At 42.1% G+C, this 17,306-nt stretch overlaps 1 protein-coding gene across 10 annotated transcripts in view; it reads right to left on the bottom strand.

The window, feature by feature from the left end:
- The window catches only part of LIMS1 (LIM zinc finger domain containing 1), a 149,485-nt gene that overhangs the window by 39,076 nt on the left and 93,103 nt on the right, over positions 1-17,306 (bottom strand). For 6 of the 10 annotated variants that reach the window (XM_014569273.3, XM_075917970.1, XM_075917960.1 and 3 more), the window contains exons 2-3: positions 5,921-6,080; positions 1,253-1,319 (exon numbers count right to left, since the gene is read on the bottom strand). In XM_014569273.3, coding sequence (XP_014424759.3) covers positions 1,253-1,319; positions 5,921-6,080 — 227 coding nt within the window. Of the gene's footprint in view, positions 1-1,252; positions 1,320-5,920; positions 6,081-8,220; positions 8,729-17,306 lie in introns of those variants that run through there. The other 4 variants (XM_025180379.2, XM_025180378.2, XM_014569274.3 and 1 more) reach the window with 3 other exon arrangements.

The following is a 17,306-nucleotide window of genomic DNA, read 5'->3' as shown; positions in this document are numbered from 1 at the left end:
AGACTGAGGTGCTTTGCCAGACAGGCACAAAGTAGCTAAGTAGGAGTGAGACTGGAGAGTTGCACTGTCGCTTGGTCCATACTATGCCTAGCTCAGGCAAGATCATTTACTTTTGCCCAGTCGCAAATGTTTTAGTTCATTCTAAATTATATCCCGTTGGTATTGCAGGGAGAAAGATGTGTCAATGGGAGGCATGACTAAGACAGGCAGCAGAATTAGGGTGGGCAGATGGCTCACCAGGAACTTATGGGGAGAATGGAGGGATGCATGGAGCCTCTTAGCTGTAAAATAAGCTTGGCCTATAGAAATAGAAAAATCCATCATCCATCTAGTAAGCTGTACATCTGAGTATTTATTTGAGTTATGCACACTAAATTCCCCTTCCCACATCTCCCCACCATCATTCAACCCTTCTGGCCACAGCAATTCCTAGCTTTAAACCTAGTGTGCATAAGCCTCTCTTGGAGAAGAGCATTCAATCTCTTCCTTTCATACAAATACGCATTTCACACATCCGATAAATAAGACAAACAGCTTCATGTAGATGTCAACAAAACAGTTCAGGAGAGAGTTAAACGAGGTGAAGGGAGTGACTTTTCAGACCAGTTCAGGAAACACATCCCGTGCACAGGACAATGTTAAAAAAAGCTGAGAAATGATTATGGGAGGAGCAGGCAACAAGAGTATTTTCACTGAAATAGAGAAGAAGCAAGTGCATCGAGTGAGTCAGTGCTATGTAAGGCCTCAAAGGTGGTTTGAAGCTGAAAGGGCTTTAATTTGATGCCATAGGGTAGGGGAGAGAAGGGGGAGAAGAGCCAGTGTTTTCATGAGATAGGCAAGGAAGATTCTTAAATTGTGCAGACTCAAGTGGGACAATGTAGGTACTGAGGAGTCCAATTATGAAATGGATACGATAATTGAAACAGGAGATGGCAAAGGCTTGCTGAGAGAGTTGGCTGCACAAGAACTTGTTTTTTTGTTACATCATATCAAAAGCACATGATGGCCTAAAATGTTAACTGATTCAAGTGCTAAATCACTAATCATTCTGAATTAATTCATCCATCTTTTTTAAGCCTTATTTCCTGATTTCTTTATTTTAATAAGTCCCTTGGTTATTCCCAATATTTTCTGAAGTCTATTTCATTCAATCACAGGGAACATTCAGAAAGATTATATTATTTTCCAACATTATATGTTGAACTTATATTGGATGAGTAGTATGAAATACTTCCCCTGCTATAAAACTTACCACACTGATGGCAGCAAGGAGCAAAAAGCATCTGAAAATCATGTTCACAATACTTCCTGCCTTCAAACTGCAAATGAGAAGCAAACTGGAAGTTAGAGGAATAAACAGTGTATTTTCATTTCACATCAATAATGTAGATATCATCATGACTCTGTAACATTCCCAGATAGAATTAAATTGCAAAAGAAGACTTGGCTATAACAAAGATGAAACACACACAAAAAAGGCTTTTGTGGGAAACAAACTAATCAATTCCTTGAATAGTGAATCTACCTACCTTCCATTAACTTTAAGCAGGCAGTACATTATTTGTGCCAGTATTAACTCTGAACTTATCTATTGTCTGACATAATGTAAATAACAACACAGAGCAAAAGCTTTAGACACTCCGCCTTTTTAAACCAAACAGGATATAGAAAATCTGATGCAACATACAATGCTAGAGGTAGCAATTACATTTTGAATTATTGGATCAACTTATAAAAACCTTTCCTACTAGGAAACATTTTCCTTGAACCCCTCTGATTTTCTCTGCACTCTGCCCTTTCTGAAGGAATAGCCCAGCATACTGGTGGAAGTAAGTGCAGGAGAATGTTCATGTAAAAAATCTCTGCAACTTATTGCACAAAACAACTTTCCAGTTCAGTATTATAACATACAAAAAAAATGTAGGAAGAGAACTTCCATTCAATCAAGCTGACAAACTGATAAGGCTAAGGAAATTCACGCCTGATCTCTTTCTCAACAAACGTCTAGATTTGGGGCTTTAAACTGGCCCATTACAGAGACTGAGGCTAGACACATGGCTTGGATTTAGATCCGAACTTTCCCAGATTCCAGGGGGATTCAGATGTGGTTCTCTGGTTCAAGTTTGTTTACACAGAAAGAAGATGGGAAATGATTTCAAAGAAGCAAAAATAGTACTGTAGAACTAAGCAGTACTGAATAATATACAGGCAAACATAGCTTGGAATAAAGGGGAGGTACTACTCTTTCATGGTGCCTGCAGGCATCTCATAACATGTTAAAAAGAGACATACATCATTATGTTTACTATAAAATGTTTGGCATTTTACAAATTGATACAAGAATTAAAGTGGAGGCAATGGAAAGCATTTTAAACTGGAAACTAAAAATCAAAATGAACTCAATTAATATTAAGCCTAAATTAAGAAAAGTATAACATTTATAAGTTAACTCCTGTATCCTGCTCTATTATGATTCTCTAAGGATCAGAGAATTTTTATCTTTGTGAATCATTATACAGCAGAGTGAGTCATAGTAAACTGTCTAGCCGGGTGGTGATCTTTTATGATGCAGACTGATTTTCACTATAAACTTGAGACCCCCAAGATGAGTTTTCATGCTGAACTTGACTGGAGGCATTAGGAATGAAAAGCCAGTGTTCTACAGTAAGTCTTCCAACCAGTCTGATATTAGCACAAATCAACTGTATCAAACATTCTGTAATATCATGCATCAAAAGGCTATAAAACTGTTTACATATAAGAGTTAGAAAGGATTTGGACATGAACATACAAGAATATGGAATTTGAATGCTTCATTTGTGATACAATGAAGCGCTGTCTATACATGTTAACCCTGTTGCATGCAAATATAGGTAGGCTGAACAGATTTTCCTTCTCTTCCACTTTTGTCAAGCAGGCATACTATTTGTTTTAATTTTTAGCCCATTTCTGCAGTACACTGTGGCAGATTTTACTATTTATCTACCAGCAAAAACCCTCAATCCCAAGTAACTAATTACATAACACACATTTAGTTAGCCATATACAGGAGATCCAAGAATCAATAGTTGCGAGGTAGGAAATCTTATCTCAAAATAATCACTAACTAGCTGCAAATCTCCACATCTTTAATAGCTTACTAGAAAGATATATAGTATAAAAAGATATATAATGTATCTACTCCAACTGAGGTGAGAGTAAGATAACTTTTTACCCTAGCTGCTACCCGTTGGCACCAGTGTGGTGCACTATACATGTCCCTGCCAACCCAACCACAACTGAGTTCCTTCTTGCCGGCTACTCTGACAGTGAGGGAGGAGGATAGGTATGGAATAGGTTTGAGCAACACATCTCGAAGAATAACAGTAACAAAGGTGAGTAACCATGAGGACCACATTGCAGCCCTGTAGATATCCTGGAGAGGAACATGAGTCAGAAAAGCAGCTAAGAAAGCCTATGCTCATGTGCATTGTACTGTAAGAGGTGGCGGAGAAACCTTAGCTAGGTCATAACACATGCAAATACATCCATGATCCAGGAGAAGATGGGTTGTGACAAAACTGACAGATCCTTCATCTAATCCGCCACTACCACAAATAATTGTGAGGATTTACAAAAGGGCTTAGTCCTGTCAATGTAGAATGTGAGAGCTTACCTGACATCCAGAGTGTACGGCTGCTGCTCCCAGGAGTCCTGATAAAGTGTGGGATGGAAAACTAGAAGGAAATTGTCCTGATCTGTGTGGAAAGCACAGCCCACTTTTGGAACGAAAGCCTGATGAAGGCAATGCTGAACCTTGTCTTTACGGAAGACAGTGTCCAACATGAGGGCACAGAGTTCTGACACCAGTCTGGCAGAGGTGATAGCAACTAGAAAAGCCACCTTCCATGAAAGAAAAAGTAATGAACAAGCTGCTAAAGGCTCAAAGGGGGGAGAGAACCAGGCTGAGATCCCAAGCAGGGACCAGACTGGTGGGTGGAGCCTCCATTCCCTTGAGAAAGTGCTTAACCAGGAGGTTCATAAAGATGAAGCAACCAGTTTCTCTCAGGTGAAAGATGACGGGTGGTGGTGGTTGGGGACTCCCTCCTGAGTCATCCATCTGCCGTCCAGACCTGCAATCTTGAGAAGTGTGCTGCTTACCAGGAGCTCGCATTCAGGATGTGACCGAGAGCCTTCTGAAAATGATTAAACCTTCGGATCGCTAACCCTTCCTGTTTCTCCATGGAGGAACTAATGATATGGCCAAGAATGACCTACACACCGTCCCAGAAGAGGAATCTGCCACCCCATCAGACAGAATGTCCGGCCCTAATGATTTAGTTACCTCCACCTCACAGGTGCAAATTAAGCTTTGGACCCCCTGTGGGAATGGGCGTCACATAGACATTCCAACTCAATTGGGATTTTAATGACAAGAGAAGCATCTATGTGACCACAGGGGTATAAAGTGGGGCCCTGTGCCCCACTCTAATTGGAGATCCACCCATATATCTGCTGGTCAGGCGGCCTTGGACCCCCGAAACTTTAGGGATGCCTTTGTCTCGTACCGACTGCTTCCCATTGGGATTGAGAGGAACACTGGCTTCTCCGGAGTAAGGATCGCAGGGATGAGAATATACCTGCTAGGTATCTGTTTTGCGTGCATTTCAATAAGAGCTCAGAGAACCAAAAGGGTTCCACGGTACCTTTAAGTGACTTTTTATTGTATTTTTCTGCTTTGTCTTTGTAGTGGCTGTGTTATCTGTAACACAGCAATAACATTTAACACCTAAGCTTGCCTTGTAACAATAAAATAGTAACTGTTTAAGCTTTAACCTGACTCCTCCTGTTGCTGTAACAGAACCAAACACAATCAAAAAGAACCATAGCCGGTTTGGCTATCTTGCCACAGTCAGGGGCAAACGCAGTAAGAGCTGAGCGTTGAGTCGTGCCGCCTCCACGGGGCAGACTCTTGGGGCACCCGTCAGCCTCCCTGGCTGCCCGCTGCGAAGGGACTTTGTCCTAGCAGTTAAAGACTCAGGTGTGATAGGGATCACAGACCACTCATTACTCCGGCCACCAGCTAACACCATCCGAAACTTGCTAGTGATCACAAACTTGTTAAGCTCCCAAAGGTTAAGATAGGTCAAAGGCCCCCCTTCACTTTGGGAAATAACAGAAATATGGGAGTAGACACCCTTGCCCCTGAAATCCTGAGGAACCCCGTCCACTGCACCCAAGTCATTTTAGTAGCTGTGTTTCCTGTACAAGGTACATAATGTATCTTTATATATGTGTCTACTTCTTTCTATCTCTGCTGGATATTTCTTTTCAAAGAATTGTCCTACCATTCTGTGATAATATTTTATAAACAAACTTGAAGATGTACCCAGCATTGCTCCAGTCCTTGATTCAATTAATTTTTGTTTTTTGGAAAAGAAAATGAAAATGCACATCCTTCATTTAAATCATTGCTCTGGGGTGTGGCTGGGGAAGAGGAGATCAGTTTGCAGACTGCCCTAAGGAGAGAGAAGCATCCTAGCCCCCTCTCACTGTAGCATCTTGAGGACAAGTGTGCCTAAGAGGTGGGAAACTCAGGACTGGGGCAGTCATGGACAGGGGGAGAGCACCCCCAGCCAGCCTCTTTTCACCTGGTGATTCTGTCTCTTTTCTGTATATTTTATGAGAGCAATCTCATTCCAGACACATCCCATTTTCCTGCCACAACCTTATGTTGCTTGAAGTTATAAGAGAAAGCTGAATACCAAATTTGGTAGTCCTAGCTCTTAGCGTTTAGGAGGAGTTATTGAATAAACAGATAAACAGACACACACATTCTCTCAAATATATAGTGGATGACACTTTCCACACTTACCATTTGCACAGCATAGAAAATAAAAGCCCAAGAACATAGGGGAGAAAAACATTTTAAACAACTTACCTCATAAAAGAGACCTTCAGGGAACTGCTGAAAGCACTGGGCACACACAAAACACTGTTCATGGTACAGTTCACCATTGCTGTTAACAATCTTCTCAGCAGGTGCAAAGCCCCCTTTGCAGCGCTCACATATGGCATTTGCAAGAGCATTTGCCATATTACTGTAACAAAAAGAAAATAAAGCAAAAAGAAATTGTTGATCTTCTCTTAAAATGAGAGGATAAAGAAAAGGGAAACACTTCCATTGATTTTATTTCATCTCTCTTTTGAAAAGCCAACTGCCCCAATCAATCTCCTACCAAATTTATGGAAATATTTACACTAACTATAATGGGAGTTGCAGCAGTCCCTTAATGAGGAAAAAGTTGTGAAATATTTCAGTTCTTCCCTCCACCCCGCTCCCCCTCCCCCAAGCAGCACCCTCTTCTAAGAACTTTTGGTAAAAAATGCAGTTTCAGGCTTCTATGGGAGGAGGTGGCTGAGGGGAGAGAACAGATTATATTTTCATTCAATCAGGTGCTACAAGAAAAAAAACAATTACAATTATCATGGAAGATAAGGGCAAATTTCATCAGTAATTAAAGATCAATGCAAGAATATTGTTCTGAAAGTGAGGATCAAAATCAATACAAAAGGATAGAACATATGTAACTTAAAGATTATGTCACATGTCAGAAATAATCAAGAGTCGAGGAATGGTAAAAAGTATTCTTTAGATTTATCAATTTTGCAAAATGACTTGCAGCTACATGGAATTTGAATCAGAGATCAGGAAAACTTCTAAATAATAATGCTGGGAGTGCTTCTTAAAGGCATGCAGTAATAACATTATAATGCAACATCTGCAAATATCAGAGGATAAAGCCTTATCTGCAATAAAGCCACATAGCTCTTTTGGAGTCAAATGAGGAACTACTCTAAATTTTTGAAGTCCACTGTTGATTTTTCATACTGCAAGAAGCTTTCATACTTATATCTATTTAAACTCACAGAATTTAAATCTCGGAGACTAAGCTTTCTACTGCAGACGCATCTGTAACATGCAGAAAGCACAGGCTAACTCTGAATTTTCACAACATCTGGCCAATATTAGCAGAACTGAAGACTGCAAACAAGAACCATGTCAGATATTTGAATTTGCTGGAAATCTCATTTGATCCAAACATTTTAATCAGAATTGTATAAAGCAATCTGTATTTTATTCCTCAATAACCAACAGATTTGATTGTTCAGAAAAAGTCATGCTGCATCTATAGATATAGAAGGCTCAATTCCACATAAGATGCTGAGTGCCCCTGACTCCCACAGATTTCAATAGGAGATGGAGGATGCTCAGCACCTTGTGCAGGAACAATCTCACATGAAATACTAGCACACACACATTTTAATAAGTGAAAGATGGTATATTCCTTATCCTGTATCACAAAAAGGCTAACCTCTGGTTAAGGAAACACTTAACCATTATTAGTAATCTGCTGCTTTTTTCTATTTTACGGCACTTTACGAATGAAGGTATCATACTGCATGAACAATATCCCTGACCAAATCTCTCAGACTAAGAACATGCAATTCCACAGGGGTTCCGGTCACTCACATACAAAATACAAATGCTAAGCGCAAACAGTAGTGAGCTATACAGCTAAACACTGCCTTTCTCCACAATTCATTTCAATCAAAACTACTGTTCTCTATTGAAGATAACTGAATCGCTTCATTTGTCATACCAAACAACAGACTAAAACTGGATTTGATATAAATATTGATCACAATATAAATTGTGACCTTTCTTTAGAGTTCAACAGGTCATGAATACTAAGAATGATAAACGAAGACTTTAGTTTAAGAATTCAACTTTCAGTATTTGTCATATATGAAATAAAATCTAGGCAACATCTGAAAATGAAGAAATTGGAAAATTACAGCTTTTAGCAAAACAAAGCGTTTAAACCTTCCTTTTCCAAACAAAATGCACACATATTTCTTCACTCTCCTTTGAGAAATATGTGCTACTATAGAACTACTTGCAGAATCTAAAAGAAGTTGTCTCTCAGAATACATAGTCTACACTACAAATCCAATCTAGTACATGTAACTGGCATGATACCTACTGAAATCAAAGGACGGTTTTGTTTATAGCATCTGTTGGAAGTTTTAGTAGAGATCAAAACTAGAATTTTATCACAGGAATGGTAAGGTTTACTTTACTTAAGAGAGTGATTCAAATTTTCATTAGAAAAAACACCTGCAGATTTAAAAACAATTCTACCACAATAACATCCCAACCTGAAAAAGTGAACTTACAATCTTGCATAAAAGTCACAAAGTTCTTTGTATACTTTTATGTCACTGTGCCTACGTTGTAACTTTGACACTGCTTTCTCGCCTTCATTTCCATTGGTATTATGGACATCATGAATATCCCTGTGTGGAACTTCTTCATTCTCTGGAATCATATAGGAGTAAGCTCTGCTTTGGAATTCCATACTTTCCATAACTGGAAATCCAATTAATGTAATCCTTCTTAAAATCAACTGCTCTAGTGCAAAGAAGCTGCAGACAATAAAGTGTGGAGAAACAATATGCACGGCTTCCCCTTGTTCCCAGCAAAGTGATTTACTTCCCACAGTTTCACGTCAGTTAGCCAGGCTTCCCGAGATACTCTGCTAGAGTTTCAAGTTAAAAGTTCAACAGCAAAGGAGTTAGAATGACATGCTGTGATTCACTCAGATTCATTAGAACACATTTCATTACAAGGTTGTAATACATGCTTGGGCAGTACGTATAATCTTCACCATCTATTGATGATCATAAGAATTTCACTCAGATACAGGGGCTATTTTATCAGGTAAACATGTATGAGTCAACGTGTTCACTGTCAAACTCATCAACAGTTATTATTTACTGAAGAAAAATTATTCCAATAATACTGAATCGTGAATACATCAGCAAAGTATTCTATATCATTAGATACAGATTGCTTAAAAGGCCTGTTAGGCTAGATTGTAAAATTAGCTTTTTTTAAACTGAGTGTGTTCCTTATGTCTCTTCTCAGTCAAATGTGCTGCTGAGTTTATTTTTCTTTCTGCCAGCACTTCAGAGAAGATATGGCTACAACTGGATTAGTTATTTTCCATTTTGTCTCACACATCATTAGGAGAATTGCCAAATAAGTTCTAGATGTAAGAAGCAAAAACAAATTATCTTGATTTTCAGTTACCAGGCTGTGTTTAGCACTGCTTTGACAGATAAATCCCATATAGATCTGAATATAATATAGCTATTAGGGAAGAAGGGAGGAAAGCAGCTTATGAGGATGTCAGTCATCCTGTTATCACAATGATGACTTCTAATGCAGACTATGTACCATTTCTTCATATGGGTTTTATTATACAGCAATTATTTTACTGCAACATTCAATTTGGTATAAGTCCGCTCAGTCCAACTGCAGATTTCTTGGAAGCAGAAGTTGTCCTATCCCAAGAGTTTAAGTAACTTTACAGGCAGTCCCAGGGTTACGTACAAGATAGGGACTATAGGTTTGTTCTTAAGGTGAATTTGTATGTAAGTCGGAACTGGCTCCAGATTCAGCCACTGCTGAAACTGATCAGCGGCTGACTACAGGAAGCCCTAGGCAGAGTTGCTCTGCCCCCGGCTTCCTGGAATCAGCCGCTGATCAGTTTCAACAGCGGCTGAATCTGGACTCCTGGGACAGAACAGCTGGGGCACTGCCGGGTAGGTCCCCGCAGGACCAACCTGGCAGCACCCCAGCTGCTCTACCCCAGGCGTCCCGCAACAAAAGCCTGGTCTGCTGGGGGGGGGGGGGGGGGCACACTAGCTGTGCACCCTATCCCCCCAGCAGACCAGGGAGACCCGAGCAAAGCCATGGAGGCGCAGAGGTCCCGCCGCCTGTGCGGCTTTGCTCGGGTCTCCCTGCTGTGCTGGGGAGTCCCCCCCAGCACACCAGGGAGACCCAGAGCAGCTTTTCTCACCCTGGAGGATGCGGTGGCGGGACCGCTGCGCTCTGGGCAGTCCCGCCGTCTGCGAGCTCCGGGGCGAGAAAAGCCCCGTTCGTAAGTGCGGATCTCACATAAGTCGGATCCGCGTAAGTCGGGGACTGCCTGTACTCTTTCTGGAAGGAAAAAAAAATCAGGATTTGCAGGCAATAATTATACTCCTTTGTCACATTTTAGTCAGCTATTATAGGCCCAGCCTCTGACAGCTTTGGACTTCAAACCAAAATGGATTTTTTAACATTCTTTCAAGTAACTGACACCTCATGTTCAACTCAGTCTTAGCAGCAATTAATTACAAAAATGAATAGTAAACAACATGCATTTTGCCTTTTTTACAAGAGGGTTTTGGTATTCAAAGAATTTGCTGTTAGAGGGAAGTCTGAGAAAGCGAGAAAGAATAGGGCCAAGGAAGTGCGAACAAATATACAGTTTAGGAGCCGGAAGCAACAAAACCCCTGACCAAAATCAAGGGAATTCCATTCAGATGTTTCACTTTTAATAAATGGCAGTGTCTTTGAAAAGAAAAAGTCCATTCCAATGGGCCTGTTTTCACTATAATTTTTAAACACATTTGAAAGTATTGTCTGGCATGGTTGGCTCCGAACATGATTGGAATCCACATTCGGGATTGTAAGTGAGTAGTCATAGAATACTAGGACTGGAAGGGACCTTGAGAGGTCATCGAGTCCAGTCCCCTGCCCTCATGGCAGACCCAGTACTGTCTAGACCAGTGGTTCTCAACCATGGGCCATATGGCTCCCCAGGGCTCACACCCTACCTCTAGGGGGCCACATGGAAAAAACGGAACATTAGGTAAATTATGTACCTTTTTTTTTTCCAACTAACAGAGGCTATGAGGGGGGCCACAGAGGTAAACGAGGCTCAGAAGGGGGCCATGAGCAAAAAAAGTTGAGAAACACTGGTCTAGACCATCCCTGCTAGACATTTATCTAACCTGCTCTTAAATATTTCCAGAGATAGAGATTCCACAACCTCCCTAGTCCCTCAACAAGTTGCCTCCCCTTCTCCTTGCTGCCTCTGTTAGAGGCAGCGGGGGGGGGGGGGGGGGGGGGGGGAAGAGAGGGGAGAGAAGCCACCAGTGCTGGGGGAACTGGCTTAAAAGCCGATTCCCCCAGCACCATCTCCGCAAGGGGCAGGGGACGTAAAAGGGGAGCAGGGACCAGGCACAAGCCGGGAATCAGCTGATTCCTGGCACGCACCCAGACTCAGATGCTGCGCCGCTGCTTTTTAAAATGTATTAAGAGCCTGATAGTTCTTAATACATTTAAAAAGCAGAAGCGCAGCTGGGGGGGAGGGGGAGAAACACCCAACATGAGCCGGGAATCAGCTGCACTTCAGCTTTTTAAATGTATTACGGGCAGACCGGCTCTTAATACATTTAAAAGGCTGGTGCGCAGCAAGGGAACCCGGTGTGAGCTGGGGCAGCTGATTCCTGGCTCACACCGGGTCCCCACCGCTGCACACCACCCTTTTAAATGTATTAAGAGCCTGCCAGCCCTAGGTCCCAGGAGATAACCCCGCTGCGGCTCCCCCACTGGTCGACTACTCCATGGAAAGTCCATCGACTAGTTGATTAAACTACATTTAACATCCCTAACCCACACAAAACATGATTAAAACAGATTGTCTATCACCGATGGCAGAGGCCTAGGGTAGCACATGGGGTACCCAGTTAAGCAGGTCTTGTTTTGTGCTATGAAACAGGACACAATCGTAAGTATGTGCAACTGGTTTTGCCAGTACTCCTTTCCCAATCCTTCTGCACAGCACTGTTGAGCACATTGCCTCACATGCTTTTTGTATCACTTTATGTGCCTGTTAGTCTGGCACTCGATCCACGCGCTGAGAAATTATGGAATAAATGCCCAGATTTACACAGAACACTCTGAGGACAGGGTAAAATTTGTCGAGGGAAAAAAAAACAACAAGCCACTGCGCGATTTGTCAAGGGAACATCCCCCTCCCCAATTGGGAAACACTGTTTTAGAGTCATGGTACTCTAGTTCAACTAACAGTGCTACTATCACAGTAATATACATGTGTTCAGTATCCCTCCTGCCCTGACACTGGTGCTCAGTGTAAATAGCACAGGGTGCAGCCATGCTAGATTATGTTGTACCCACTTACTAGCAATGCTGTGTCTGCCACTGTGGAAGTTCTAGCACAGATCAGTAAAGCTGTAGCACAATGCCCTTGGTCAGAGGATAGATTCAGCATTATGGTATTGGAAAAACTGGGAGCCCTGTCTACGAGCACTGCTCCTGCGCAATCTCCACCACTGGAGATTTTTAACAGCATGTTAAATAAACACTCACTAGTCAGGGATGCTCTACATTAGTGATTCTCAAACCATGGGTCCAGACCTCCAAGTGGGTCTTCATCCTATTTGAAAGGGGGCACCAGGATGGACAGACCTGCTGGGGCCCAAGATCGAAGCCAGAGCCCCACCACTTGGGGCTGAAGCAGAAACCCCAGTGTTTCAGTCCTGGGTGGCAGGTTTCCTGCCTGGGACTGAAGCTCTGGGGCTTTTGCCCCCACCCACCTGGAGTGGAGGGGCTCAGGCGGGCTCATCCTTCGATCCCCCCTCCTGGAGCTGTGTAATAATTTTTGTCAGAAGGGGGGTTGTGCTGCAATGAAGTTTGAGAATATCTGGTCTAGCTAATACTGAGTCCTACTATGAGTGTTTGGGACTGGACAAGATGACCTCATGAGGGCTCTTCCAGTCCTACAATTCTATGATTCTGTTGCTGCACCAGTGATGAATTGTATGTACAGCAGTGGAGATGTAGCCACAGTGATGTCCCTTCTCCTCTTCCATATTAGCTCTATTGGAAATGCAGGATCAAAACAAATACTACAGCAATTTCAACAGCAATTTGCATAGAGAGATGGTCTGCTTCTCACTTAGGGCGCTTTTCTTAGCTTGAGGTTTATATTTTAGATTGCCAGACTAGAAGAGAACACACATATAATCTCCTTTTAAAAAAAAGTTCCCCTAAACCAATAACCTGTTTGAATCTGAAATCCCCTCTCCATCTGAACAGTTCTGTTGCACTCTACCCTATTCCTTTATTAATATTGCCCCTGCCCTATAACTGGGGAAGGTCAGAAGTTTCATCATGGTACCAGCACTGTCAACTAGTACACCGGAAGGGTTCCCAGTGCCACAACAATACAGCAGAGCACTACTGAAATGGTATAATGAGGACAAGCACTGCCTTTTTTCTTTTTTAAACTGAACTTGTCATATTAGGGCAGGGGCAGGCAAAATATGGCCCACGAGCCAGATCTGGCCTGCCACCATCCTGTGGCCAAGAAGGAGCCTTGAGCAGGCTCCAGGCCTGCCACACCCCTGCACACTGCCCAAAACACCTGATGCAGGGACCGTGTGCATCTTCGCATGGTGTACACCTCTGAGGGAAGGGTAGTTTGGCACGCTATCCCTGTTCCCAGTACAATCTTGCAGTTCCTATTGTCTGATTTTCAGCCAATGGGAGCTGCCTGGGCCATGCTTGCAGTGCAGGCAGCATACAGAGCCCTCCTCCTCCGCCAACGGACACACGACACCCAGAGACGCATGTGGGGGCACAGCAAGCAGAGAACTGGCCTGAGGGTTCTGCTTAGCTGCTGGTCGGGAGCTGCCTTGGGTAAGCCAGAGCCTTCACCTCTCGGCCAGAACTTTCACCCGGAACCCTACTCACTCTCCTCCCCCTCACCCACAGCCAGACCCCCTCCCAGACCCTGCACCCCAATTTCCTGCCCCAGGTCACAGCCCAAACTGCTGCAGCCTCTTCTGCACTCCTGCCCCAGGTCACATCTAGAGAGGTGAAAGCTTTACTGTTTAACCAGTCACCCGGTAAGCATTAGAGCTACCGGGATGCTTATAAGGTAACTGGTTTCATGACCATCCGTGACAGGCTGGAGCAGCCTTGGTGGTGCGTGAGCGGCCAAGCAGTGTCCCGCCCCGTCTGGAAACCATCATCTTTCAAGCAGCAAACTCTTAGCACTAGGTGGCATGCTCCTCTCAAGGTGCAATTGTCATTTGACTTCCCAATGACATGTTAATTGACCTAAAAAAGGTCAATGTAAACTCAAAAACAGATACATACACCCAGTGTTTGTGCTGATAGTCAGCACCTTCTGTTCCAAAGATTTGAATACTGCTCCAATTCAGAGAAATGTAGTTAGGAGTTTTAATAAATGCATTAATTACTATTTTGTAAAAAGACAAGATACTCTGGTCTTTTAGATGTTTTTACAGTTCCTGTCCTCTTCATTGAATGAACAATTCATTGAAGCATCTTTTTACATAGTCTCTTCAGTTGTCCTATGTATTCTTATTTGTTTTTACTTGCTGAGCTTGCTAGCAGTGCCAAGCACCACTTAAGTTACTCTAAGGAGGCTGCCATAAACTGAAGACCCTGGGGGTTTCTCTAATTTATGTGGTGGCCCTTTTCAGTTCCTGCAGCAGTCTAGAACTTCAAAGGAACAAAGGTAGCATCCTTGCCTTTTGTGCTGTGCCAAGGGGCACAGTATAGAATCTCACCCTGCCTCTCCTTATCTGGGGTGTAAAACACTGCACAAACTTCCGATGCCACCGAAACATTTTGTAACCATAATGAAAGTGCACCCTGAGTTGCAAATTAAAAGTTTTCATGGAACATTAGTCTTGTGTTCCCTGCTATCCTCAGCAGAAGTGGTATAACAAGTGTTGCAAAAAGTTGTTTTTCCTTAAGATCTGAACCCACAAAGGCTATTTTAAATCTTGGTTTTAGGGCCAAATTTCTTGAAGTTACATGACTAGAAACGTAAAATAAATACAAGGAGCCTGATTCTGAACTGCCACTAGCTTCCACTGCTTCGAGTCACCAGTTACAATGGAGAGAAACTAGTGGAAGAAAGAAGCTTACTTTTGGGAATCTTACCCAAAAGATTTTGCCCATTTACAAGGATTTTTGTGCTTTTAAAACATGCTAGGCAGGGGATTAATCCACAATAGATGAGGCACCTACATTTTATATGGCACAAGACAGGAAAACAATGGAGGGATTCTAAGATGAACCTTCTGAAAAAAATCAGATTCATAATGAGGATGTAGATAAAACACCAACTGTAACATCAGGTAAGGTGGATGGTACCATATAAGTTGGTTTAATTAACAGAAGCAATAACAATGTTTACGCTAATTCAATTCTATAGAACATGAAGAATGATTTCAAATTGCCTTTTGGTGCTTAGATCCCATGATTCAAGCGTTTTTTCTAGTGAATATTTCTGGGTGTCTCTTTTAGATCCAAGGAGCGGGGGACTTTTACAGAGCTAGTTCAGCAGGACTTGCTGCCCATAGAACATTTTACTTCATTCCACAAATAGATGTGCAGAACAGTCACAGTTCCAAAGTAGATGCTTGGCAATAACAGCTGCCGTCGGTGCCTTAATTGAACTACAGGTTTTCTGCTTTAGCTGGAAGGCTGCTGTGTCACTGCTGACCTCCTAAAAGCAAAACTACCACATTCCCTGGGCAAGGTCAAGTTACTGTAGAACAGGATAAAAATTCACAGCACAATCCTCCCTTTTGAGAACCATAACACAACAAAAGGATGATTTCATTTAAACTAAATGAATCAGCAATCTTTGTGCAAGGTTATACAACAGCGGCCTTTATGCAGTGGGACAAACTCAAATATACAGTCACTAGTTAAAAACAAGTCATTCAATTTCCCCTTACCATAAAACATACAAAACTGTCCAGACCTTGCATAAAATTCTACATCTTTTTTTTCAAGTACTGAATGGGATCCTGCTTCTCAGCATTAAACTTAACATTTAATATGATATAAAATAATCATCTGGTCTTAAGTGACCAAAAAATTAATTTTTACAACTGTTCAAACTGGGAAAATTGAGTAAGAACTGTTGGTTCTTACAAAATATTTTGCAGAAAGGAGTAATTCTTCAAAAGTGCTCACACTGGCCTGAACTGTGCTCCCATTTAGAAAAGGAGAAAATACCCACTGATTTCAACATGATCAGAATTAGGTTAGATTTGAGTATTTCTAAAAAATGTAGTGATGTTTTCACACAAAATTATCTACAGGGCATTTATCACATAATTTGGTATAAACTTATGCCAGTGTAAACAAATGTACTTTGCATCTGCTAATACAGAACATTCATTCTCCATTTCTTTACTGGAGAATAAATATTATAGGAATCTATAAGAGGCTTCTTCCCGCAGAGATCTTTATAGATCATAATCATCAGTGAAAATCATTTCAAAGTAGAATTTGAAATATTACATTTTCAAGCAGTTATTGATACACCAATGCTTTTTTATGGGAAAATATTAGAATCCATTTAGAATTTATTTTTTTCACAGTGAACTACAATAGACACTTAAGTATTACTGACTGAGAGAAGCGAGGTCAGTTGAACTGGATAGCATTTTCTCATTATGTGTCTGTGTGTACAGTTTGAACCTCTCTAGTCCAGCACTCTCTGGTCTGGCAACATCCATGATCCAGCATGATTTTAGTTAGCTGAATGTCCACTTTTCATGGGTGTGGTCAAGTTTCCCACAGTCCCATAAAGTTTGTTTACAGCCACCAGCCCTGGCTCCTCAGTGTTCTGTGCTTCTGTTTACCTCTAATGTACCCCTAAATGTCTTCTAAGAGCTCAGTAAGCAGTGGAAATATTGGCAATGCTGCTAGACAGTACTGACCTCCTGGGATGCAGCAAATTCTTTGTTTTGACACCAGTCAGGTCCTCAGGGTGCCAGACTAGAGAGGTTCAACATTTCCAAAATTTCAGGAAATGCTTAAGGCAACAATAGGCAGAACTCTTGATTTTGGGGGAAACTGAAGCAGGAAATGGAGAATACACAGGATAAGTCTACACTGAAATTAAAACCCCATGGATGGCCCATGTCAGCTGATTCAGGCTCATGGGGTGTACTTTTGGTGTGGGGCTGTTTCACAGCTGTGTAGTGGGTAGCCCACGCCACTTCCCACAGCTGCCATTGGCAGTGAACCACAGCCACTGGGAGCTGCAAGCAGTTGTGTCTGTGGACGCTTAGGTTAATAAAGCATCTGACCACCCACCATTGGCTTACACTGATCAGCTGCAACCTAAGTTTGAAAACTGGACTAAAGAACTGATTGAGGGCAGCCGTTAACACTTCCCAGCACAATTTAACGCCAATCTCAGTTCTGCCCATTCTCCCAAGAAGAGCTCTGTGTAGCTCAAAATTAGATATGCCGGTCATCTCTCACCAACAGAAGTCAGTCCAAAAAAAATTATTACTTTAGACACCTTGTGTCTCTAGTACCCTGAGAATGACATAGCTACAGCTAT

Source organism: Pelodiscus sinensis, chromosome 1 (assembly GCF_049634645.1).
Source record: "Pelodiscus sinensis isolate JC-2024 chromosome 1, ASM4963464v1, whole genome shotgun sequence".
In the NCBI taxonomy this organism is placed as follows: domain Eukaryota; kingdom Metazoa; phylum Chordata; order Testudines; family Trionychidae; genus Pelodiscus; species Pelodiscus sinensis.
The sequence above is the reverse complement of the archived record's forward strand: the minus strand, read 5'-3'. Positions and strand labels throughout refer to the sequence as shown.